The following is a 26,248-nucleotide window of genomic DNA, read 5'->3' as shown; positions in this document are numbered from 1 at the left end:
TCTTTTGCCAGGGCTGGTTCTTAAATTGACACAACTGGCTGATCACTCAGCTGGGGCAAGTTGGTGTAATCACCCCTTGCTTGGATATAGTATACCTATATCTAAACCTATATCTGGACACATATAAACCTGTGAGCCACTCCTATGGAAGGCCTTATCAATCCTGGAGGCAGAGTGCGTGGTTTAATGTGAGATGGAGCTCTGGCATGAGCTGAGCCTGTCTGCAGCTGTCAGGAACAACTCCCTAAGCTGATCCGGGATAATGCCATACCATATACTATTAAGTGTCTTATAATCCTCGCGGTTATATAGCAACTTTGGTTTGGCTTTATCAAAACATGTCGTGTAAGGTGTCATACGAATTGGAATACTACCCCCTCACCAGTTCTGGCGACGGGGGTAGCATTCCACCCTTCTATAGGGAGAAGACATGTTACTTTACTGAAACGCGGTTGATTTTAAAAGAGCCTCAGATCCTCAAAATGGATGCCTCTGCCTCAGACACAGGTCTGCCCTCCTGCTGCTGACCGAAACTCAGCAGATGGTGGCCTGGACAAAGGGTTTCCTGTCGCAAGGCGGTGTCAAACCACCCCAGACAGGAGATAGTGGATTGTAGCAGGGAGGTTTCAAAGAAACCAGACACTGCCTGGGGAGCACAAGGCTGCCCCTTGCATAATCCGGCCAAACCGGTTCTGGGGCACACTAGCCCCTGTCCCAGCGCGGCCAGGATCAAAGGAAAGGGGTGTATCCACCCCCTTCCTGGGTCCCACCCATAGGAGGGGACCTAGCAGGTAATCCAGCCCACCGGATTCGAATAAGAGTGGGAGCAGTGCCAATGCAACTCAGATTATCCTGAAGAAACATAAGAAAGGAAACTCTGGACCCTTCGACATCCTACTCAACGTAGAAGACTGAAGAATCTCCCTTGTGGTCAAGGAGTGACCACCCTGTGCAAACAGGCACCATTCAGCACCTCGACCCTTGCTTTGTTGCAGTTCCCGCCGGAACTCGAGCGACAGAGATAGACGAGATCAAGCTTGCCTGCCTTCCTCCAGCCCGATCCACAGTCCCTGCAGAGCTGAGACCCGTGGAGGCGACCGGAAGCGTGGGGCACGCCATCTTGAAAAGGCCACGAGACGCTGATTGCGCAGCCCACGAGTGATCCTCAAAGCTGTGCACCGGGGTTTGAGAAGCCCCAACCCTGAGCTACTCTTGCCCCGAAGCTCACCCCTACACACTCGACGAGTGCTGCGTGGGGCCCTTCTGCTTGTGTTGGCTCGACGTGTTGGCCCGGTCACTTGCCAGCTGGCTTGTGGCCCCTGTGCCGACGAAAACCTTAAACCGACTTGCTTTTCTGGTTGCTCCAGATGTGCACCAGCTCCTGTGAAAAGGAGACCCCGCTCTGACCCTCCTGGTCAGAGTGTTAAGCAATCTCCCGGTTCCGCATGGATTGCTTTTGCCAAGTGTTGTTTGCTCCAATCTTGAAGCCGATGGCGCGAGCCTGCGTGGGACAGATCGTGACCTGCTCCTGGACGTCGCAGATGCCCCAGAGCCCACGTGACAGCGGAGAGAAGCTACTCGACAACCATCTGATTGCGCCCGACATTGCCTGGTTCAGTCCTGGTTCCACCCTGGTCACTGCTGAGTGACCCAGACTCTGTCCCCTCTGCTTTCAGATACTTTTCAACTTCGATCCACCCTTGGATCACACCGGACACTTCTGCTTCCCATTGCCTGCAGCATATACAGCTCCAAGCACCAAGAGCCTGCGTGTCAAAACCCGACGCCACTTCGACCCTGTGCACCCACTTCCTGTGGGTGAGGTAACATTGCAACGCCGGTGTTCCTACACTGGTACCCACCTCTATGGTCTGTGTCTTAAGTTTTGTTCCTCTAGGTTCAGCGGAAGTATCCTTAAACTAACTTTGTGTAACTTTTACACGCCATTGACATTGCATTGGTGCAAGCCGCACTTTACGTGCTGCACCCGAATCCCGCTGGCTTTTCCCGACTTCAGCATTGCTAGTCCAGACTGCTCCCAGCGATTCTCTAGGCCCTAGGCCTAACCACTGTTCGATTGGTATCTCTTATAGCACTTTTTTAGTATATGGTCTGAGTGGCCACCCGCCCTCATCCATAATTGTGCAACTTTGTATGTTATACTGTGCTTTTGATTTAACGCTTGTGCCCCTTTGCTCATAAAGAGTACTGGGGATTATTTTAGAAATAAACACATTTTCATAATATATACTTGTGTGGTGTCCTTTCATTTGGTCACAGGATTGTATGTGGTAAAACAGCTCGCTTAACACGACCTCTTAAGTTAAGCCTTTAAGGCTGCTTAGTCCATGCTACCCCTAGGATAGCTTGTCTAACAAGGTTGACTTACAACCAGACACCATAAGGGATTGTTTGGACTGATACAAGGTGGTTCCAGAATTGGAAACATCATATATCAGGCCAACTTCTCACACTGTTAGAAACCAGTGTGACCAACATACAGATTAATAAAAAAGCTACATTGGTACCAGCTTCATTTTTTTCAAACCTCGCTGACAGCGTATATGTCAAAACATACTTATTTCACAGACTTTGGACCCCTTTCTCATAATCAAAGAAACATAGAAGCATTATTGTTCACTGTTCCTCTAGTTAAATTTGTTTAATAGCACTCCTAGGTTGTAAAATAACAAGCAGCTGACGGATAGTGAGACTATGCGATTTGTCCAAAATCGCACGTTTTTGTTCAAATGGGGAAGGCAGAATTATAACTCCGTTGTGCGGGTCTAGAATTGGCAATTTGGCCAGTAAACCACATCTTAACCTTGTTTTAGATCTCTACTCCCTTAATGTACACATAATCAGTAGCTTGTGACGCTTGGAAAGTGGTATTTTATTTTTGCATTTATGTACTACCTGTACAAGGAATTCAAGAACTTTAAAAATGCATTTCTTCAGTGCATTGCTTGCAAGTTCCAAATACGGTTTCACATATAGGGAATTGTGTAAGGCTGAATAAAAAAAGTAGATGTTCCGACACCCAGGATAAGGTACTGCATGGCTCAATACTTTTAAGCTCCCAAAGTCAAGACTGATTGCATTGCGAATGCTTGTTTTTCTTTACTTTAGGCTTGCACTGCTGTGCAACAGGTCTAATAAAACATTGACAAAGCCAGCATACCTTACATAGACGAAAGTTCTTGCCTTTGACAGTGCTTGTTCCTTTAGCAATGCATACGCCCGCGGGTTCGAACCAGGCAGCAAGCGGTCCCCATTAGCAAATGAGATAGCTAAAGTGGCCCACATTTGCAAAGTAGGGCAATTTTGAAAGACATGCTGTATAAATGTTTTACAAGGCATATGAGACTGCATAAATGTTTGTTTACTGTAGGCAGTGCTTCCGATAGTATCAGGAGAATCAACAGCAAAAATCATTCCACCAGCAAATAAAACAAGACAAACAGCAGGAAATAAACAGCCTGTAAGACCAGCCCGATTGCCTTCTCAACTATTGAACCTGTGTGTCTCTATGCAGCCTATTGGCATGTTAACGCCCGTAACACCTTGTCACGTCCTTTCAAGCAAACGGGTAGAGAAAAGGGACTTGTAAAGGTGTTAAGTGCATTAGCATATAAATATAAATGTTGCCTTGGTACACTGCCACCTTGAAGGGCCCCATCTGTATACTTATGGGATCCCAGCAGAATCTCTTTTCAACTGCATTTCCCTTCTACTTCACCACATGCACCAAGAGAAAACTTGCTTCTACACTGCTGCAGAGCAGCTGAGGAAGTTTCTCTCTCAGTACCTAGACGTGCCCAGGGTGCTCCGGCAGAGGTGCTGTGAAAGTGTAAGGTGCACATGCACCCTACAGGAAACATAGCCAACAATGCTCTGCAAATCTCAAACGCTGCTTGAAATGCCACATTTTCTTTACATTTCTGTGATGGAAACTACCAGAGTCTTTGGAATTCACAAAATTCCTACTACTCAGTATTGCCCAATCTGTGCCAATAAAAACATTGTGCCACTTGTGTGGCTAGGCCTAGTGTCCAAGGCAGGAATTGATCAAACCCAGGACAACTGGAGCCCTTGCATGGGGGAACCTATTGAACTCTGTTGGATCCGTTCCGGTCACGGACAGTAGGCTCAACCACACAAGTGGGACAGCAGATTTACCGGCACAAGTGGGGTAATACTGGCTAGTAGAAATTTTGTGGATTCTGGAAGTTTCAAATCACAGGGCTGTAGGGAAAAATGTGTGATATCAGGCAAAGTCTGAGGTTTTCAGGGCATTGTGGGTAAGAAAACTTCATGAGATGCATACAAGGCATTCCACCCTTGAATCCCCTGGCCGTCTGTTTTTAAAAAAATGCCTGTGGTTGGTAGGTTTCCATGGGTGGTGGTGGAGCATGGCTCCAAAATACACAGCTACCCTCCTTGCCGATCTCTCCGCATAGCACTTTAGAGCCTTTTGTGTCAAAGTCTCTTTGCCCATCCACACAAGTGAGGAATCATTTTTATCAGGAGACTTGGGGGAACGCTGTTTGGAAGGAAATTTGTGGCTCCACACAGATTCCAGAAATTTTCCTCACAAAATTATGAGGAAAATGTGTGTTTTTAGTCAACGTTTGAGGTTGGAATGGAATTGTGGGTTAGAAAATAGTGTGGAATGCATGTGAAGCACACCACCCTGGACTCCCCCAGATGTCTAGTTTTCAGAACTGTCTGTGCATTGTAGGTCTTTTCAGGTGGCACCCTACCCAAGCCCAGAAAGTGCAGCTGTTCACCATTGGTGACGAGAATGTGGTCTCAAGGCTAGAGCTGCCGACTTTGGAGATGGAAAAACCAAGGTTCGAGCCTCCGGGTCGACTCCACATCCTGTGATTCTGGGCAAATCACTTAATCTCCCCGTGCCCACCAGAAAATGAATGCGTCCTTGTGTAACATAACAGGTGCTCATGTAAAGTGCTTGAGTACCTTGGGGGTGAGTTTGAGCTATGTAAGTCTGCAAATAATTAAATTGCAAGTGGAATGACACTAGGAGTTAACTAAATTCTCCTGGCCCATTTGTAAAACTACTACCCAAAAGAATCAAATGCCTTATTGCTTGCCACTGGGATGGGATGCTCTGCTTTGGTCCAAAGGGGAGCAGAAAGACTGCTGAGGTAGAGATAAGGGTGGGGCCTCATGTTAGGCTGGAAAAGACACACCCCAGTATCTTATACAAAAATATTTATTGCTGCCATACAGTGGGGTTTCAATTACTCCATCTGCCCCCCAGTGGGGGCAGAAAGACTGTAGCCCCATTTAATTGGGATGGGGGCATAGCAATGCCCATTCTGGGCAGCCGCCCCAATTTAAAAAAAATAAAATCATCAATGGCTTCTAGTGGGCTTTCTGCCCGCTGGGGGTGGGCAAAAAGACTGCTTCCCCAATTTTTCAGGGGGTTGGGGCATGACCATTTCCATGTTGGGCAAACCCCGCCCCTACAGTTAAAAAAATAAAATAAATACAAAATCGGTGTCTAGTGGACTTTATGCCCCCACCCCAGGATGCAGATGAGGGTAATTGCCAACATGTACCCTCGGAAAGGGGAGGGGGCAGATAGACCGTTTACCCGTTTTATGGGGTTGGGGGCATGGTTATGCCATGCTGGACAACCCTCACCCCTACAATTCCATAAAAGCAAAGTAATCCCAGGTGTCTAGTGGGCTTTCTGTCTATCGGGGGAAGCAAGACTGCATTAAAATAAAAAACACAGAAAGGGGGGGGGGTACACGGCGTTGCCCAAGGGGACGCTCCCCCTCTCACTGGTGTCTAGTGCGTGGATCCCGGCTTGGGGGGGGGGGGGCGGGAATGAAATCAGTCAACCTTCAGAGATACCCAAGCAGGGATCAACTGGGGAATGATACTTCCCACATCTGAATTGGGGTTTGGGGGAGGGGTGACATATGCCCCCCGCCCCCAAGCACTGACGCAGTGAAAATGAAAAGAGCTGATTGGCTCAAGAAATGCTTTGGACTACTGGGCACACTTCCCCAGCTCCTGAGGTGGAAATTAAAAATAAAAGAAATAATTTAAAAAAAAGAAATCCCTCAGGTGTTCACACCAGAGGGATTTTCTGCCGCTGGTGCGAGGACGGCCTAGAGCCATCCTCAGCACACAAGGATTGGTGAGGAAGGCGGTTGGGGCCACCCTTCACACCGAAGTGGCAGAGTCTAAATTATTGAATTCACATTGAAAAAAGCTTGTGAGATCAGTTACATGGCACATTCTGAGTCCTGATGTCCTTTGATTTCTTCCCTCCTGCCTCTGATCTCTGATTTCAACCATCAGCTCAGAAGAACCCCCCTCCCCCCCCCCCCCCCCCCAGTTGCACGCTCGCCATCCTGAGGAGTTTGTCCGACTGCACCTCTTTCGAGCACCTCTGAGAATACATTCCCCTCACTCGCACAGCCCCCTCATCTGCATGGAAATCGCTCTACCAGCAGCACGGGTCCGACATTTGTTCTGACTTTCTTTCCCTTTCTCCCGGTCAAAAAATCTACGTCCCTATAAATGACGGTCGATGCCCATCACTTGCAATCAGTCACCGGCAGATTAGCTGGTACAATAATTGTAACCAGTTTTTTTTTTTTAATTTGTACAACTCAGCAATAAAATAAAAAAAATAAAAAAAGAATGAAAGGAACCTTAAACAAGCATTTGGAAGTCAATAGGTCTCGCATTTCAGAGAGTTTAAGCTAGTAGCATTGTAAATTACAATGCCTTTAATTTAGGTTTTAAAAACCAACACAAATAAAAGGCATGGTCATTTACAATGCCAATACCTCAGAATTGCGTAAATGAGAGACATATTGCATTGCAAACGCTAGTTTCCTTTGTGGCTAAACTGGGCAAAAGATCACTTACTCACATGTTGGCCATTTACCGAGATAAATATTCTGGTTTGGCTAGCCACCTACGGCGCAGGGGTGTGCGGCATTCAGGCGCCAATGCCACATCAGACTACTGAAAAGAATTTCACACTGTGTCTATTGGGCTTAGCACTATCCACTTCCTCATTTATTTCACACGGGGAACTAGGGCTTATGCACCTTGAGGATATTATAAGGACCAGCCCATTGCTATTGTGATGTAGGATTTGGGTAAATGATTATCTCTCCTTAAACAGGTTAATTAAGGATTTTTTAGGTCTCACACTCCCTAGCTATCCTATGGCTGAGAGGTGTTATGGACTTGACATTGGCCTTGGGCAGGTGGGATCTATTTGAAGAACCCCTCCGATCTATGGCAGCCACACCAGAGACGACACTGAAGGACACAAGTTATAAGCACTGAGAGAAAGATAGACGGGCCAGGGGTCTTCACTTCCTTCGGTTATTCAATACTTGCATCTTGATCTTTAACATTTGATACATAACACTAAATGCACTTAATTCTCCTCAGGTTTTGTCTCTACATATTCCAAAGACTGCTCACCTTTCCTAAGTGCGCCTAAAGTATCGAAGGAAGTAAAAAACCTTGGAATGACCATGGACTCCAAGCTATCAATGAATGCCCAAGTGGACAAACTAGCAAGATCAAGCTTTATTACTATAAAAACTCTGCAACAAATCTTCCCCCATTTGGGATTTCCACCCAAGGTTCAAGCTACCATCTCCCTTATTCTGTCCAAACTCGATTAAGCCAAGTATCTACCATGGATCTCCTTTAACAACCATGAAAAGACTACAACGGATTCAGAACTACTCTTGCATATGAAACAACGAGACCACATCTCCCCTGCCTTGAAAGCCCTGCATTGGTTACCGGTTGCCAGAAGATCCATGTTCAAGCTGCTTTGTATCACCCACAAAGTGATACATGAAATAGGACCACTCTCCATCAGGAATAAAATCACCAAACACATACAACAAAGGAACATCTCTGCTCTAGAGTGTCACCTCATCTCAAAATCCCAAGACACAAGAGAAAAAACATTGGTGGCACATCCTATGTTCAAGCTGCCAAAAAAGCGCTTCAACACCCCATCAGGAGTAACAAGCGCTATATAAATGCAAAGCTTTTCCCCTCTTCTATTCCTCCGCTATCCTGCTCTACCAAATAACTGACTAATATCCACCACTCAAATGTCTTTCATATTTCACTATACTAATTCATCCCTAATTATTTATGGGTTCCGGATTAGCTTGCTACTCATCAAAAAAAGCGCTTTGAAGCCTCATCAGGGGTAGTAACCGTTATATAAATGCAATTACAATATAATAACTGGTTGCATACTTTAGTGCCTTGTCAGTGTGATCAGGTAGCAGCTCAAAAGCACTTTACATGTTACTTTTTTCTGTAGCTTTTATGCTGCTCTTAGAGCTATGGTTCTGATACCTCTTAATTAGGCCCTTGCTGCGTTAATGCACAAAAACCTCATCATTTTTACAATCTGTGGGATTCGAGGAGATTTCTTTTATTGTGCACTCTTTTCTGAGGCTGGTGCTTAAGACAAGAGATGGTATGGCCAGCCCGGTTAATAAGGACATATTTTAGTGTTTTACTACCTGTGATCAATTTTCTGTCCCTTTTTAGGTCTCGCCTACCCAGCGCACATTTGCTGATTAGGAGACCTTTAGTAGTCGATTCAGTTTTTGGCCCAAAAACGTGCAAGGGTTGCATTGCTTTCAATCGCAACGCGTGAGCGTTTGGCGATTCCCTTGCGGGAGTGAGCTTTGAAACCATCTGTTTGTAATTAACAGATGGTTCCTGCTCGCTCTCGCAAGGGAAACAGGGCCAGGCCCCTTCCTCTCTCCTCTCCCTCTACTGCCTCCTCCTCTTTCAGAGCGAGTAGTGCACGCTTGTTTTTTAAATCTTAGAGTGAATTATTTAACAAACAGTTGTAGCGAATCTGCTTTTGTTTGTACTTTGATTTTGGGGCTCCCTATATTGGGGAAAAGTGCATTGCTACCCTATGTTCCCCAAATTGATGTGAACCAGCCACTGACCGAATCTGGGGTGTCCGTGGCAAACCTGTAAAGCAGGCAGACCCTACTGTAGGCAAAATAAGCCCTGCATTCCAAAATCATACTCCGAACACACCAAGACTTGTGTCATCGTTAGAAAAAGCCTTCAAATAAGTTCTTGCGGGGTCCCCTTTTGTTTCTTGCTCTGTTCAAGACTCCGAACACAGCTCCAGCAGCGGATGTCTGAGCGCTAAAGCAGTAGAGGTGCCAAGAGAGGGGAGCTGTACATTTTACATTAATTAGCTTCAGCCCTCAGCTGTGAAGACTCGGCGAGAAAAACAAAAAAAAAAGAAAGAAAAGGGAGAAAAAAAAAGCAGCGGATCTCCTCCTGTTGTGTTTCCTTTCACCCCCTCCAGATCACAGCGCCCCCAATTTCCTCTTGTCCAACCCAGTCTTTCACCTGCAGAAACTGACTGCTGGTTCCAGGCTGTGTGTATTCCCTCAGTCCCACTGATGCTATTGGCCGGCTCCTGACAAGCCCCGGAGTGGAATACGTTATGCGAGATTACCCACTGCCTGGAGAAGAGGGGGCAGCAGAGGAGAGGAGGGGGCAGCAGTGGAAAGGAGGGGGCAGCAGAGGAAAGGAGGGGGCAGCAGAGGAAAGGAGGGGGCAGCAGAGGGAAGGAGGGGGCAGCAGAGGGAAGGAGGGGGCAGCAGAGGAAAGGAGGGGGCAGCAGAGGAAAGGAGGGGGAGCGCATTATGTGATCCTGGCGAAGCGTGATGTTTGGGTGCACGGCTTGGATCGCAGGACGAAGCAGGCATGCAGATGAATTGCATCCCGCCCATTCAAGGGATTTCTCAGGGAAACACCTATTGCGACATTAAACCAATGTATCAAGGGTACGCATTTTATTTACTCAACAGAAAAAAACTGCTTGGCTTTTGCCTACATTTATGCATGTATGTCGAAGTATTTATGAAGGTTAAATTATTCTAGACGCTATGCCCTTCACTTCTCTAAATTTAATGAAGAAACATGCTTTAGCAAAAGTAGATTACAGTCTCGGTGGGTGTCCGCCTGCTGTTATTGTCTTTTGCTGGAAATGCCCTGAATTTGAACTGATTTGCTGCTGATGCGTAACTAGTTAAAAACAGATAGGTCATATCCGATTCTTCGTATCCTTCATGAGGTCTTTATGAAATAGGAGTTAAAAAAAATGGGCGCTTGAATATATTTTGTGGTTCCACGTTACTGAGGGAGGAATCCCATCCCCGCCCCCTCCGCCGCGCAGCCCTCTCCAGGTTACATAAGTAAACTACATTGTGTTCCTCATCAATGCCCAGGTCTCTCCGTTGCCCACCCCTGGGTACAACTTTTCAATTAAACTGTCAAGGGCTGTTCTTTGCGGAGACAGGCCTGTGTTCTTTTCCGCTACGGTGTCTGCACAACCACAGTGCAACCAAACCAGCATCAAAAACTAAAAATGTAGTGATTACAAGTGAGTTAGAACACGGCCTGTGTGTGCACATGAAGAAAAGGTGTGGAGCCGAGAGGGCATCTTTCACATTCTGCTTGAACCAGCAATCAATAATATAAGGACATCTCTAAGATCAAACACATACATGTTATAGCCTAATGCAGCCTCATGTAAAGCGTTATGTCCTAATGATAATTTTTCAAAAACTGTCAATGTTATGGCTTAGTGACAGCCAGGGTCTCAAATAACATAAAACAGTGGCTGTGAGACCCCAATGTGTGAGTGAGCAATAAGAACAACTTTGCCTCAACCACCAGGGTTGATATTATTTGCCTCTGATGTCCTGGGATCAAACCTATAATGACTGCTGACTGAGCCAAGTACAACTCTTCAGCATTTAACTCTCTGTGGTTGTGATGGTGAGCAGTCAAAGGTTTCTCAGGGAGGTAATGTGGAGACGCTAGTTAGAAATTGGGTTTCTGGTTGGCAGGGGTATGCACCCTGTTCAAGCTGGAAGCACAATCCTAGTCGGGGTAAGTCATAGACATATCCTAAATTAACCTGTGCTCACCCTCTAGTAGCTCAGCACAGAGCAGTCAGGTTTAACTTAAGAGGCAATGTGTAAAGCATTTATGTAACACTTCAAAAGTAACACAGTGAAGACACCACAACATGACTTTACAACAGTTTAGAACAAGCATTGGCATAGTCAATAGGCGACTACGTTTGCCCGTACAAATCGTGTGCTGGTTCACCGTTCAGGATCGTACTAGTTTGGTCGTAAGGCATGTTTACAAATCGTACGGTTAGAAATCCAGCGCCATTTCGTACGTCTCTTCGGTTATGGTTCGTACGGGTCGCTTTGTGACCTTATAAGTGTTTAGCCATGCAACAGTTGATGTTGTTGCACCAAGGATATTGTGCTGCATAACTAAATACTTATAAGGTCCCAAAAGCAAGACCTATTGGCTATGCCAATGCTTGTTTAGTCTTGAGTTTTACCTAGACTGTACCGCCTTTTGGGGTAGAATTAACGCTAATCCTGTGTATTTTCATGATTTTATGACCGATGTTTTAATTATGTACAACTGCACTTGGAACAGATTCCATGCGATGTTCTTTCTGCGTAACAACTTTCCATTTGGGGGGGGGGGAGTTGATTTAAATGGCTATGTTTCACTGTATAATGTACTGTTTTCTAAACTTTTATTGTCTATTTGCTATGACCGAATAAATTTAATATGACTGGACTACACTGTGTAAATATAGCTTGTGTGTCTTGCACTCAAGAGAAGAACAAGAAATCAGAGGGCTAATTGCCAGCCCTCGCGCATGGCTTCTGTAGCAGGAACTTGGACTAGCGAGCACGGGTAAGCACATCACCCAGGCCCACATCACTGACAATTGAGACCAGGGCCGTTTCTAGGTGTTTTGCCGCCCTAGACGAAAATTGCAAAATGCCACCCCCTCCCTTTTACTACCATCACTCTCTCCCCCTATCATCCAGGCTAGAAGAATTAATGCATTAGATATACCCACACTCATGTTTTTTGCCGCCCTCCCCCTTTTGCCGCCTTAGGCGGCGGCCTAGTCTTGCCTAATGGTAGAAACGGCCCTAATTGAGACCAACACATTGTGATGGGACGTTCGCCTGATACAGCACTCCCGGAGGGAAGAGCTTAGAAGGATAGCCATAGTTCATGGCACAGAGGTCAAGACCGCAACCATATCCACAGCACATTGCTCTCAAACGGGCCAGGTCTCATGGAACCGTTTTCTGTATGACACGACCTCTTTTATCTCAATACAGTTTGTCTCACTGCAGCGTACTGGAGGTCTGCTTTGTGTAGTCCGACAGAGCTTTCAACGTTTACATAAAACTGTAGCAGGATTTATAAATGCCAGAGAAATAGTAGTACATACTGGGATGCTGAATTCTGCGAATAAGATACAATAGCTAACGACGGTTCCTTATACTCCAAAGAAAGATTTCCCACCTCTCCATTTAAATCAACATAAAATGTACCCGACCACGAATACAGGGACAGGCCTACTGGCTTGGGCACTGGTCGTTTTATGCGCATGCGACTCAACGTCGAGTCTCCTTTGAATAAATTGTTTTATGTGCCGCAGAATCAGATCTGCCCGTCCATACATTTCTGCTGATCCTAGAGATTCGAATGTGGATAATCCCCGATGCAATAATGTAGCTCGTTCGCATTTCTTCCACGCCTTACACCCGTCAGGCGACATACATTGTGTTTCTCCGACACCGATTCATTCTAGCCCACGCTGGCTCGCATTATGAATAAAAGAATGACTGGGGCGCCGGAGTCCACAAGTCATAAGGGAAGAGCGTGAGTGGAAAATCCCAGCTTCGGCCGTCAAGTGCAGGGGGAGGCTTTAGCGCGCCTGAATGGCGAGCGCTCGTCAGAGCGAAAGCCCCCGGCAGACACAAGGAGGCAGGGGATAGGCCAATGAGCGGCATCGGCCCCTCGCAGGTTTTTCATCAAGAGGAATGCATTCATTGCTGTATATCAGAAGAGCTGCGGCCATGTTAACAGCAGTGTTCGCTGCCATCCTGCTGAGACATGGGTCTCTCCGTTGACAGATAGACCGGTGTCATGTGGCAAGACCTTTATATCCTAAAACATGGTCATTCAAAAGTCACTGTATTGGAAACACATATGAATAAAGATAACCAAATATCACAATGTGCACTAATGCCAACCGAGGAGGGCTGTGGCATGGAACGCCGATGCCACATCACAAATGGGGTGCATCTCCGGAAAAGCCCCACTCTCAACCATGCAGGCCAGGGAAGGCGGTCCCAAATCAGAGAGTCACCGCTGGAACATCAGGGCAAGGGATGGAAGGGGAGGCGCCTTTTCGGAAGTGACCATTTCTCCGACACTTCCAGGCAGTCTCTGCAGAACAAATGCTACACCTGGTTGCACATTCCTGTGAGTCACTTCCAGACACTCCTGCGTACATTTCTCCATACATGCAAACATTTTAGAACAGGAATGTGGGAGAGTTGGGAGAAAAAGTGGGGGAAATGTACTCTTCCCCACTTAACTCTTTTAAAGCAGAGGCAATGTCAGGGGAGAAACGGGCAAAATAAAGCCGTTTTGGCTTCAAAAAAAAATCAGGAGTGTCCTGCCGGAATATGGTCTATCGGCATGTATGTTTCTCAGAATATATATGACTGCTGGTTGTGAAATGCCATTTCTATGGGTTGCTCCCCGACGCTCGAGTGGACTACTTAAGAATACACTGTTGTCGGTTGTGTAACGGTTGCTCCACTTTTATACACAGCAAGCCCATCATAGTATACACTATGGCTGGTGTAGAATGCCTATCCAGTGGCAGTTTCCAGGTGGACGCCTCAGATGGCTGCATAATACCCATTACTTGTTTGTCTGTGGGAGCTTTCCTACGTTCCTTGTTCCTTATTCAGCACCTTGCAAACAGACTACTCGAAAGATGGTAGGTATTGACAAGTGCAACCACATCTATTTTCATGTTTCTCCACAGCCAAGCATCTGTGAAGCTACACATTTGCTGCAACGGGGTCTAAGCAGTCTATGCATACCTTAACTACTACACAAAATCAGTTCTCAGGTAGGCCACACTGCATTCACACACTTCTATTTGTCCATTTACCCGCTTCTAATTGCTTAAGTGTCCCATCACCCTTTTTGCTTGAATTCTCGCCAAGGGGCATGCACACTTACTTTTTATTTATTTATTTGAAAGGTTTTATATAGCGCTGGCTAGACCCGGAGGTATCAGAGCGCTTTACATGTGTGAAAAACAAGATTACAAGAGTTGCTCAAACAAAACATAATATAAACAATAAATACCAACAAACGGTCAGTTGAGGTCTAATAAACTGAAAACAAAGCAAGAGCAGATACATTTACATATATAGTGGCGGGGGGGGGAGATTAAGGGCTGAGCTGTGGGTGAGGTACCACCTCGCCGCCAAGACCTCGAACACCCTCCCCATCCACCTACGGCAGACCCAGGACCTGCTGTCCTTCAGAAGTCTCAAGACCTGGCTCTTCGAGCAGTAGCAGCATCCCTCACCCCCTAGTACCTTGAGACCCTCACGGTAGGTAGTGCGCTTTACAAATGCTTTGATTGGTTAAAAGAGGTAAAGGCGGGGCGGACTACAGATTGGGACGGGGGGGGGGGGGATGGCCAATCTGGAGGGGTTCTTAAGAGGGAGGATGGAGGAGAAGGACATGGGAGGGGAGAGGTAAAGGGAGGGGAAGTAGGGAGGGGAAGTAAGGAGGGTAAGGTCAGAGGTCCTCACACATAACATGCACACTACAGATATAGGTCACCTGATTACAGACACCCATCCAAAGCACGCCCTCGCAGTAGAATACTATTCATCTTCAATGCACGTCAACACCTCGTCAGAGGTATGTTGCACTATCTAAATGCAACTATAATACAGTACAAGGGAAGCTTAGAAAACTGGGATTATTCACCTGGCCTATGCATCAGACCGAACAGCAAGTGATTCTCAGTAAATCTCCCTATCATCTAACTAATAAGTAAACCTATATGTAAACTAATGTTAAAAAAAAACACAGGACAGTTAACTGTGCTATAATGCCTCAGAGTCACGGCCAGTAGATTTATGAAATTCTGCTGTATTTCCTAGGTAAGTATGGGTTTGCTGCATTTGACACAATTTATCATCTGCTGCATATTCTGCGGTTTTGCAATAAAAAAACTGGTTCCTAGCTCAAATGGATCAAAAGTCATTAAAAATGTGGCAGTATGTCTCAGTACAGTAGAAGGACCTTTATAAAGGTTAACTGGTCATCTTTTAATTGTTTATTGCTGTGTTTAGGTGCAAAAAAGGTATTAATAAAAGGTGCTCTCTTTGCCCAGAGACTGCTACCATGTGTTCAAATAACACAACAGTGAAGTAATACAATCACAAAATGAGCCGACTTTTGTTGCATAATTTGACTTTTCTTGCTGCATACTTTAGTTAACCCTGCTGCATAATTACAGTGACCCTCTAATGGTACATGTTCCCTACCCACCCAATTCCCGATCACAGGCAGGTTTTAATAACTTGCTCCTCTCAACACAAAGTATCAATCTGTATAGGGCACCTTAAATTTTAGAAGGCCCTACCTTAATAAGGATATATGCAAATGTTCTGGATGATCATAGAGGTAGCTCCGGTTATAAACAAGGATTTGCAATGCAATAGGTCTCGCATTCGTTAGATGTAGAGCTATTGGCTTTGCAAATTGAAAAGAAACGTGTTGTCTATCTGCCTTCGTTTTTCTATTTATTGACTTTTGTAGCAATGGCAGCACGTGGCACTTTAGACGTTTAAAGCTAAAACGCAGCATGCCGCCATTGCTACAAAAGTCATTAAATAGAAGAAAAAAAAAAGTTGCGTGCCCAATGTATTTTTTTCTATTTACTATTGTAGCAATCGTGGAACGCAGCGCTTTAGCTGAATAGGTTTAAAAGTAAAGCGCGGCGTGCCCCGATTGCTATAACAGTAAATAAATGGAAAAGAAATGCGGCATCCACCCGCCTTTGTCTATTTATTGACTTTTGTAGCAACGGCGGCACGCCACACTTTAGATGTTTAAAGCTGAAGAGTGGCGTTCTGCCATTGCCACAAAAGTCAATAAATAGAAAAACAAAAAGGTGGGCTGACGCCATTTTGTTTTTATTTCTTTACTTTTGTAGCAATTGCGGCATGTGCTCTAGCTTAAGAGGTTTAAAACTAATGCATGGTGTGCAGTGATTGCTACGAAACTAAACAAGCACTGCAAAGAAAACCAGGAAGGACAACAGCAATAATGGGAAGAAGGGGGTGCATCTGCGAACAAGGAGGCAACAGATAACCAGGGATGGCCAACCAAAAGAAATGTCCTTTGGGAGGGAATCAAGCACCCAAAAGGCGGGACAGATGGACACTATTGGTCAACCACAGTAAAGAATTACCATAAGGCAGGCCAACCAACCAGAAGCACTGGGAGTAGCTTAAAGCCCATATTCTGAATACAACATGTCTTGAAGAGACAGCGCAAATGCTGACTAGACGAAACCTGAAAATACCCAAAGGAACTAAAGTAATTAATTCAGGCAGTATCATGATGCAAGCGGGGTTAAGATTAAATGGAAGCCAGTGAAATAGTGCTAGGGCACTTACATACTGGGGGCATGTTAAGTAGGTATTTCATAGAGACTGGAGTAAGGAGAGTGGAATGCAGTAACAAACATCAAAACCCATGGGTGGAAAGGGATCACCACTGACAAGGCTTAGAAACTGGCAGGTAAGTAGGAAATGTCAATGCAGGGCAATAGAAAGAAATAGCGTTTCTAGTGAGATTTATAACAACTTATGCCATACTCGGAGTACACAGAAGTGAAAGCGCCAAATATAAGCAGGGACACTGGCATTATGTGAATATGTAGCTGCTGCGTTTTCCGCATATAATTATTAATTTACTGCATTTGCCACATAAGCCACCATCTGCTGCATAACCTGCAAAAGTTACTAAATATGCAGCAACACGTTTTGCTGTGCAGTGGAAGTACCTTCGCAAAGGTTGATTGGTCACCTTTCTGTTTTTTATTACTACATGTGGGTGTTATACTGGTACTAACGAGGTGAAACCTGCACCCAAACAGTGTTAATCAACTTAACAACCACACAATAATTAAGTAATACTACCACGAAATGTGCTGTATAATTTGTCTTTTACTTAATTTGGCGAGCACCAGCATCCGTTATGGTCCTCCACGACGCATAATTCCAGTGTCCCTGAAAATACGGTACAGGGACGGTAGGCGACTAAAGCCACGCGTGTCACTTCTATGGAGCACCAAGGCCCTAGAGGTAGCCGAGCGTTGGTTAATAGACAGAGATACTATAATAGTATCTCTCAAGGTATAGAACAGACCACTGCTCCCTCTTTAGTAGCTGCATGAGGACTGCAGTCGTTGGGGTGCTGTCCCCCTCTGTTACACGCGCGCGTCCCACTGTTCAAGTTACGGGAGCCGGAGGCCTTCCACTAAGAATCCCAGAGTGGTGCCCTCGCCGCAGGCATCCCCCCTCCCCAAGCGGTGTGCTCTGCGGCACCCGGTGCCGCAAGGGACAGCACCTGGCACAAGTTCAACAGCTGCGCTGCGTGACAGAGGGCTAGCTCTGCACTGCAGCAGAGGCACGGCGCAGCGGCGAGAGCACGCTATGCCCCCGGCCCAATGCTCGGAGTAGAAGGCAGCCGCCCCCTAGTTCAGACTGACATGACAGTCGACCACTCAGAGCCATGCATCAGCACCGCCCATTCTTAGAAATCGCCCTACTAGCACACACAACCCCCTACTCAGACAGCTCTGCACTGGCGCACAGCCCTCCGATCCTCGCGGAGACAGGCGTGATGCACTCCCCGTTCCCAATGGTCATTGACATCTCATGTTCTGACAGCGCAGCGCCTTACTCAAGTGCCAAAACGGATCCACCGACACCCCCAAACAAACACAGCTATACTTTTAATGGGATCGAACCGGCAATGATCAGCAGCAAACTGGCACCCCGGAACAGAGTGCCTAGAGTGAGATGTCCAGCTGTTCAAGCACCGCATATAATGCTCATAGGTGCTAAGTACAGTCTGTCCTGTAACACTTATTGTGCCTTCTTCTTAGCTTTCATGGCACTGCACCGATAGATCTACAGACATATTTCACAGCTATCCAGAGACATCCCCACACAGACATCACCTCCCCTCCCTTTTATTCAACAATCTCCAATTGTCCCTATTTTCTGCACCGGCTGCCCCCCTGCTCTTCGTTTACCTTGCGCTGGCTCCCTGCCGGTCGCTCTCGAAGCAAGGATTCATAGCCCTGAGCCGACATGCTCTTCCTTTCCCGCATGCCAAGAGACGGTCATGCGCTACTTTATTTATTTATTTATGCGTTTTATATTCAGTCAGTGCTGCGGCAAGACACCACCCATGTCAATGGCAAACACCCCCCTTAGCCCTAGGACGACTCTTATCGTGCCCAAAAACAACAGGGCACCCATCGACTCAGTCAACCTGCTCTATTCTCCCTGATTTCCAATGCCATATTACCGCCACCGGGATATGCGCACAGAAGCACCCCTAATGCAGATGTAACTGCAGCAAAGAGGTGGAAGATTGGTAGGGGAGGGTGGCAACGCAGCACTCCTTGGCTCACATTGCGGAGCGCAGGAGCCGAGACATCCTCCCAATCGGCAGAAACACCGCTGTCTAAGCCCAGCATGGGGGAGGGGGGCCAAGATCGTCATCACACGCCCCCTCCCATCGCCCTGTCACTGGCTCTATTTTTAGCCTCACTGCGGAGAAACACCGCGAGCCCCCTCTCCGGGTTCGGCGTAAGAGCCAAGGGGTGCAACGATCGTTAGGGGTGTATGGTACCAGGTCTAAACAGACAGTGTAAGGTGCAGTGGCCGCAAGTGGTAAAACGTGGAGTGGGGTGTGTATGGTGGGAGAGTGATAGTGGAAGGAAGATTTGAAGGTGGGTAGGGTGCACACATTGGAAAGAAAATAAGCATTGCATGACAGAAATAGTAGATTTTTGGGGTACAGACTAAGGGCGCAATGTAGAACTGCCCACGGATTGTAAGGGGCGTGGGGGTAGCAATAACGGTAACAAATGAACTACAGTAAAACAAAAAAACACAAAATAATGCACTGAACACCCTGAATCCAGCAGTGTGAGCCCTCTCTTCTTACCCCAACTACTGGCGGTACGCCCCAGGAACTGTCCGTTGCGGGGGTCATAGATGAAGTCCTTCCAGCTGGATTCAGGCTTGCTGCCGGCTTCCTTCTCCTCTTCCTTCGCCATGGCTGCGGTGAGGGGACCCCGGACTTTGTATCACAACTGGGGGCGCGAGAGGAGCGTGAATGCGTGCGGGGGGTGCGAGTCAGTGGAAGGTGTGTGTAGGGGGTGCGTTTTCTGGTGTTCCCGGCGATGTGCAGGCAGACTGAGGCGTTTCTGTGCGCTGCTCCTCTCTTCTGTACCGCTTGTCGGTTGTAAGCGCTCGCGCCGCTTCTTTTGCTGCAGCACGAATGACTGCGAGCCGGAGAAAGAAGGCAGAGTGCTACGCATGCGCCATGTGCGGTTGCAGCTGATGCAGCCCAGCGCGTGCGCGCATAATCCGTTAGCTGGAACGAGCCTCCCGTTAGAAACCTGTTGTCCGTTTTCAGTGTTCACATCACACCGTGCTTCTCACTCCTCCCTAATGCACTAGCGCAGAGTCGCGCGCTCCTCCTTACGCACGTGCTAATTTATCATTACTTGTTAGGTCGAAGGCTAGCTGCCCGGTTTCCTAAAGACATCTTGGGGACATTCTAAAAGTTTCCTTGTGATTACACCCCCCCCCTTGTTTACCATAGACTTTGTGGTTTGTAAACTCACATTTGCTTGCTGTCTATTGTTGAATATATTTGTTTTAGGCTATCCAGTTTGAGATAGTCCCTTTTGTGGAGCAAAGCCTGTTTACAACCACCCCTTGTGTTCTTCTAGGACTGCTACATTCTGTAAACAGGCCTGTAAATCTTGTTACATTTGTTGTGCATTCAAAGACAGAGATAAAACATCAGGCTGTTTTCCCAGGGAGCCGAGCCTGATGTGTACTTTTCTTTCTCTGACTTCAAAGTGAGAGGATTTATGTGACAACTATGCCAGAGGAAGACTTTACAATGTTATGGATTTGTAGCACACAATTTATTTAATGTCTATAAATGAACTTTGCAATTATTTCAGTATATATTTGAATTAGGAAAACACATATGGAAGATATTTTTGGGTAGTTCTGAAGTGCAGTGGAAACCAACATTTTAATGCAGTCACAACTAATCAGTACACTAGGTGATGACAATTCCACACATCAACATTTGTGCGCTGTATACTTTTATCAGCAAAATTGTATGTATGAGCAAATGTAATGATAATTTCAATTGAAAATGTGTTCTCTGTATTATCAGTGCATTATCACACCATGCATACTCCACTTTGCGCCACTCCACTCTATGCACCACTCCACCAAACTCTGCACCACACCACTCTGCGTCCACCTCTCCACTCTGCGCTCCTGCACTCTACTCTGCACCACTCCACTCTGCTCCACAGCACTCTATGTCTCTCTACTCTACACCACTGTGCTCTATGCCAATGCAGTCTATGCCACTCTACTCTACACCACATCAGTCTTTGCCACTGCACTCTACACCACTTCAGTCTAGGCCAGTCCACTCTACGCCACTTTACTTTACAACACTGCACTCTATGTCACTGTACTCTACACCAATGCACCCTACTCTACCACTCCGCTCTGCACCAATGCACTCTATGCTAATCCACTCTATGCCACGCTAATCTACTCTGCACCACTGCACTCTACCCTGAAATACTCCACTTTTCGCCACTTCACTCAACTCTGAAACAGTCTACTTCATGTTACTGCACTCTATGCCACTTTACGCTACGCCACTCTTATCCAATTTACGCCAATATGCTTTATTCCCCTGTACTCTGTAGTAAACCACTGCACACCACTGTATACCACTGCACTCTTCTCCACCTCCCACTCTATTCTAACCACTGCACTCTGCGGCACCCTACTTAACACCACTCCACTCTACCACTCTCTACTCTGCAACACTGCACTCTCCACCACTGAACTCTGCACCACTCTACTGTGCACCACTGCACTCTATGCAACTGCACTCTACTCTGCACCACTCTAGGTCACTCTACTGCAGTGTACGCCACTACACTGTATGCCACTACTCTGCATCACTACACTCTAGGCCTATCTACTTTAAGCCGTTCTAATCTCATCTGCACCACTGCATCCTACAACACTGCACTCTACACCACTCTACACTACTGCACTCTGCACCACTGCACTCTCCCCAGCACCTCTCCACTCTACTCTGGAACAATCTACTCTACCCCACTGTACTTTACACCACCCTACCGCACTGTGTGACATTTAACTCTCCGCTGCACCACTACACTATACGTGACTCTACTGTGCACCACTGCACTCTGTACACTCCACTCTGCAATACTCTACTCTGGGCCACTGCAGTCTAAGCTGCTCTAACCTAATCTACACAACTCTGCTTTGCACCACTGCACTCAATGCCACTTTGCTCAAAACCAATGTACTTTACGCCACTGCACTCTATGCCGATTTATTCTGCACCGCTGCACTCTATGCCACCATACTCTGTGCCACTGTATTCTACTCTGCACCACTGTACTCTATTGCTCTCCATGCTACTCTACTCTATGCTACTGCAGTCTACACTACTGCACTCTGGCACTCTACTCTGCAACAGTGCATTCTCTGGCACTGAACTCTAAATAACTGTACTCCATGCTACTGCACTCCACTCTGCATAACTCTACTCTACACCACTCTACTGCACTCTGTAGCTATGCACTCTTCGCTGATACATTCTACACCACTGCACTATACACCACTCTTATCTACTCTGTATCATTGCACTCTATGCCACTATGCTCTACACCACTGTAAAATACTCTAAATCACTGCATTCTACCCTCCACCACTCCACTCCACTCTACCCTGCACCACTCCACTTCACTATACTCTGAAACAATCTATTCTACGACATTGCACTTTATGCCACTGTACTCCACGCCACTCCCCTCTATGCCACTCCACGCTTTACTACTCCACTCTACTCTACTCCACGTCACTGCACTCTATGTCAATACATTAAAGGCCACTTTATTCGAAACAATGCACTTTACGCCATTGTACTCTATGCCAGTCTAATCTGCACCAATGGACTCCAAGCCACTATACTCTACTCAGCAACAGTCTACGCCACTGCACTCAAAGTCGCTTTACTCTAGGCCACTCTATGCCACTCGGCGATACTCCACTTTGACTCTCTACTCCATCAAACTATTCTCCACTCTATGCCCCTCCACTTTATGCCCCCTTTAGGAAAGTAGGTTCTGCTTTCATGTTAACCCCCACTTTTTGCTGGGGTCAGTGTGTTTTTTTGACTAGTATGGCTGGGATCCTGCTAATCAGAACACTAGCCTCTTTGCTTCCTCCCCAAATTTGACATGGTAAGTACTTTGGCACCTCCACAATTGGCTACTGGTGTACCCTTGTAAGTCCCTAGTTTATGGTACTAAGATACCCAGGGCATAGTTACACCAGGGGTCTCCCAAGGGCTGTAGCATGTATTATGCCACCCATGAAAGACCACTCAAACTGTGACTACAGGCCTGCCATAGCAGCTTGTGTAAGCTTACAACAGATATGTTTGCTTGTATCTGAGGTCACTACACTTAAAACCTATGTCACCCCTAAGGCAGGCCTTTCAATCTTTAAGGCAGGATGCTTGGTTATATGATGAGCAGGACACCCCCTACAAACTCCTGAGTCGATTCTCCAGGCTTTCTTAGTGCAGTCAGCCATTTTGATAAATCTAGTGGCCATGCATCATTATGCGATGGCTAACTATTTAGTGACTTTGCCGAACCTGGACATGTTTGATATCAAACATGTTGGAATCAAACCGTAACACCGTTACCGGTGTTGGAGGTATGATTCCATGCACTGGGGGGCTTCTCTGGGAAGCCGGCAGTACTCCCGGTAACAGCATTCCAGGGTCTGCCAGCAAACTAGTGCTGCTGCTGACCCCAGACATGATTCTGCCCTCCTGCTGCTGAGCTGAGCTCGAGCAGGGGAAGGTAGAACAATGTGTTTATGACCACCTCCCAGACAGGACTTAGGGCCAGATGTAGGTAGCTGTAATGACTGGATTTTCGGACCAGGTGGAATCAGCTTACAAAACACCACCAAACCTAGCCGAAACGTAATCACCTCCCTCCTCAGGACGTACTTACAAAAGGCACCTGGGTACCTACCTGAGGATGGGGAATTAGCAATATACAAGCTTATATCATCAAAAACACCACTAAATCTATAGGGATTACTAGAAATACTCACTGATTATTCCACACCGCACTCATACCTTATAGTCTCGCGGCAACATAGGCCCAGACTAGACTACCCTGAGGCAGTTCCGATTACTTACCATTACACACTGATCACAATCAGTGCTCGCACAAGCCACAATCTTGTGGGTATAAACACTGTATCCCCCCAGTGCTCTCACTATTTCACACATACACAAGCCACAATCCTGTGGGTATACACATTGACCACGATCAATGCTCTCACTATCGCCACTTTCCCTAGCGGCGATCTCATTACACACTGACCACAATCAGTGCTGTCTCAAGCCACAATCTTTTGGGTATGCACATTGATCACAATCAATGCTCTCATTAACGCCGCTGCACAACGACGATCACTGTCCTATGAATACCTTCAGCTCTTTCTCTCTCTGTTGGGAAGTTTCTTTATATATATCTAATATCCTCTGGGAATATAATATTATAGTTTATGTTATAGATAGACAGGTCGATCCTTTCACACAAGAATGGCCAAATCACAATATGCAAAGGTTATTCTCCAATGTAAGTGCTTCTCTACTCCCTTGCTCAGTTTCCATTTACCTGGACGGGAGATGCATCCGTTCACATAACAGCATCTGACTAGAAGAAAGGTTAACTTTATTATGAATAATAACACTTGCACAGCTGTTCACTAAGAACTGGGGTCCTTTTATTTAAACAATAACAACAATATAATACTGCAATATAACACATAGCCTGAAAAGCAAAAGAAAGAATTAGAATGTGTGTGCACGCTAATAAGAAAGGGTCGACGTCACCTTATGAGTATGAAGTCTGGGCTCAGTTGTCATCTGGGTTCCCTTCTCGTCTGTGCCTTGGCTCATCTTAGGATCACCCCTGCAGTCACGGATACACGTCTGCACCGCTATGCTCTGTCTCCTCTGCTCCCCTCCAAGTCACTGGAACCTCCTTCTTATTCTCTACTTCGTTTGCTTCACTCTCGCTGTTCCGCACTACTCCTCTCTCCTCTCAATCACGGACTATCTTCACCTTCTAACTTCGATCTTATAATGCAGGTTCTGCAGCTCTAGTATTCGTTCGCTCCGCTAACTGCTTCATTCTGCATGCTCTGATCTTAGTATCAAAGCTCGCCAGCTGCTCCAACTAAAATACTTCAATCTTTCTGAGAGAGTATCAGCCCTCGGTCTTTCTCGGACTTCAAAATGGCGACTGTCTGCCTTGAATTGATTAACTGCAATAATGCTAACGACTAGCTGCCGTCTACTAACTGACTCACGGACTGAACCCTGAACTCTCTGTGCTTTCGCTAATATAGAACCGTGTTCATGCATGGAAATTTACGGCCAGTAACCTGCCGCCCACCAAATTCTTGTACCACCCCGTGCCAAGGACACGTTCTCAGCCGGCCGGCCTGATGTTGCGTCTTCGACACAAAGAAAAATAGAATCCTTCGATAACCTCTTAAGTGCTGCGTCGGGGCGTTGGCCGACGGCAGCACTACCTCCCCAGTGCTGCGCACGTCCATTGGACGTCCATTTAGCACTAGTTCCAATGGACAGCGCAGCACTGGGGATGGATATTTGCGCCGCATCTAAGGTGTTAAGGGCCAGCCTGAGCCGGTTCTCTCCAAGCGAACAACACCTTATAACTAAAACATTACATTTGACCTAAAAGCATCTCAAGCAGCCAAGGCAGAAAGAAAGATGGAGTCTCTCCCGTTCGAGGCATACAGGGCCCGAAATAAGCATAACTCCATCAGAAATATGCTAGCAACCTTACAAAAAGACGGATTAATACTAATACTAAGGAATATATTCATTAACATAAGTTTATAGACCCTAAGATGCAAAAAAGGGTAGGGAATTACGTCAAACACCTGGTAAATCGGCCAGGTCTGAGGTTCTAATCCTCCTGTTAGAATGATAGAAGGCTAAAGTCACCTACACCCAAAAAGGGGCAGAAAACCCGGTCAGAACACTTCACCCTTGACTTTAGACTACTAATCATTCGCTAAATGGAACTAACATCTGTTGAGGAATAATATGAAACAAAACTAACTGATCTATTTCTAGTATTACGTCTACAAATTTGAAGTAAAGAAGGAATACACTGAATAAAACAGCAAATAGCAACTAAGATACAGATAGTAAGCAGGATACCCCCTAATATCTGACGTAAAGAATGTAAATCTGGTAACCAATTAAAGAGCCAGTCAAACCAGCCCTAGTCAATGTGTTTTCTAACTTCTTTGGTCAAGTCGTGAAGTTTGTCAATGTGTGCCTGAATAGATCTAGTATGATCTGATAAATTGAAACAACAAAGACCCTCAAAGTCAGAACAGTCCTGTCCATGTTTAAGTAAAAGATAATCTATTGCGGCCCTGTTCTGCAAAATAGCTCTGCGTTCACCCTGGGCGTCCAATAGCATGTCAGATAGAATTGTAGAAGTGTGATTAATGGATTTAACCATCCAACAGGCCATTTTTCCAATAGACAATCAAATAGTATCTCTCTGAGCTCCACAAAATTAATCAATAGGTTGCAATTCACCAATCAAGTACAATGTCCAATAATATTCAGTGCAGAAGTGATATCTTCATTGCCAAGTAAAGTCTTTAGTTAATGAAAAGTTCCAAAGTTCCAATATTCCAATCTCCTTTATTGGTTTTTCTTTACTCCAATTCACAATTTCGTCCTTAATTGTATTTCAGCCAACACTTGTTTCATCTGATGCTAATCCTTGCATCAACAGACTTCATCAGGGCTGAAACCCAAACAT

At 46.1% G+C, this 26,248-nt stretch overlaps 1 protein-coding gene across 1 annotated transcript in view; it reads right to left on the bottom strand.

Moving 5' to 3' along the window:
• Positions 1-19,690, bottom strand: part of ATP1B3 (ATPase Na+/K+ transporting subunit beta 3) — a 278,992-nt gene extending 259,302 nt beyond the window's left edge. The window contains exon 1 of the mRNA XM_086943702.1: positions 19,207-19,690. Within this exon, the coding sequence (XP_086799828.1) occupies positions 19,207-19,318 (112 nt within the window). The 5' untranslated portion in view covers positions 19,319-19,690. The remainder of the gene's footprint in view (positions 1-19,206) is intronic.
• Between the last annotated feature and the right edge of the window lie 6,558 nt (positions 19,691-26,248).

The sequence above is a fragment of the Lissotriton vulgaris genome, chromosome 11 (assembly GCF_964263255.1).
Source record: "Lissotriton vulgaris chromosome 11, aLisVul1.2, whole genome shotgun sequence".
Classification (NCBI taxonomy): Eukaryota; Metazoa; Chordata; class Amphibia; order Caudata; family Salamandridae; genus Lissotriton; species Lissotriton vulgaris.
The sequence above is the reverse complement of the archived record's forward strand: the minus strand, read 5'-3'. Positions and strand labels throughout refer to the sequence as shown.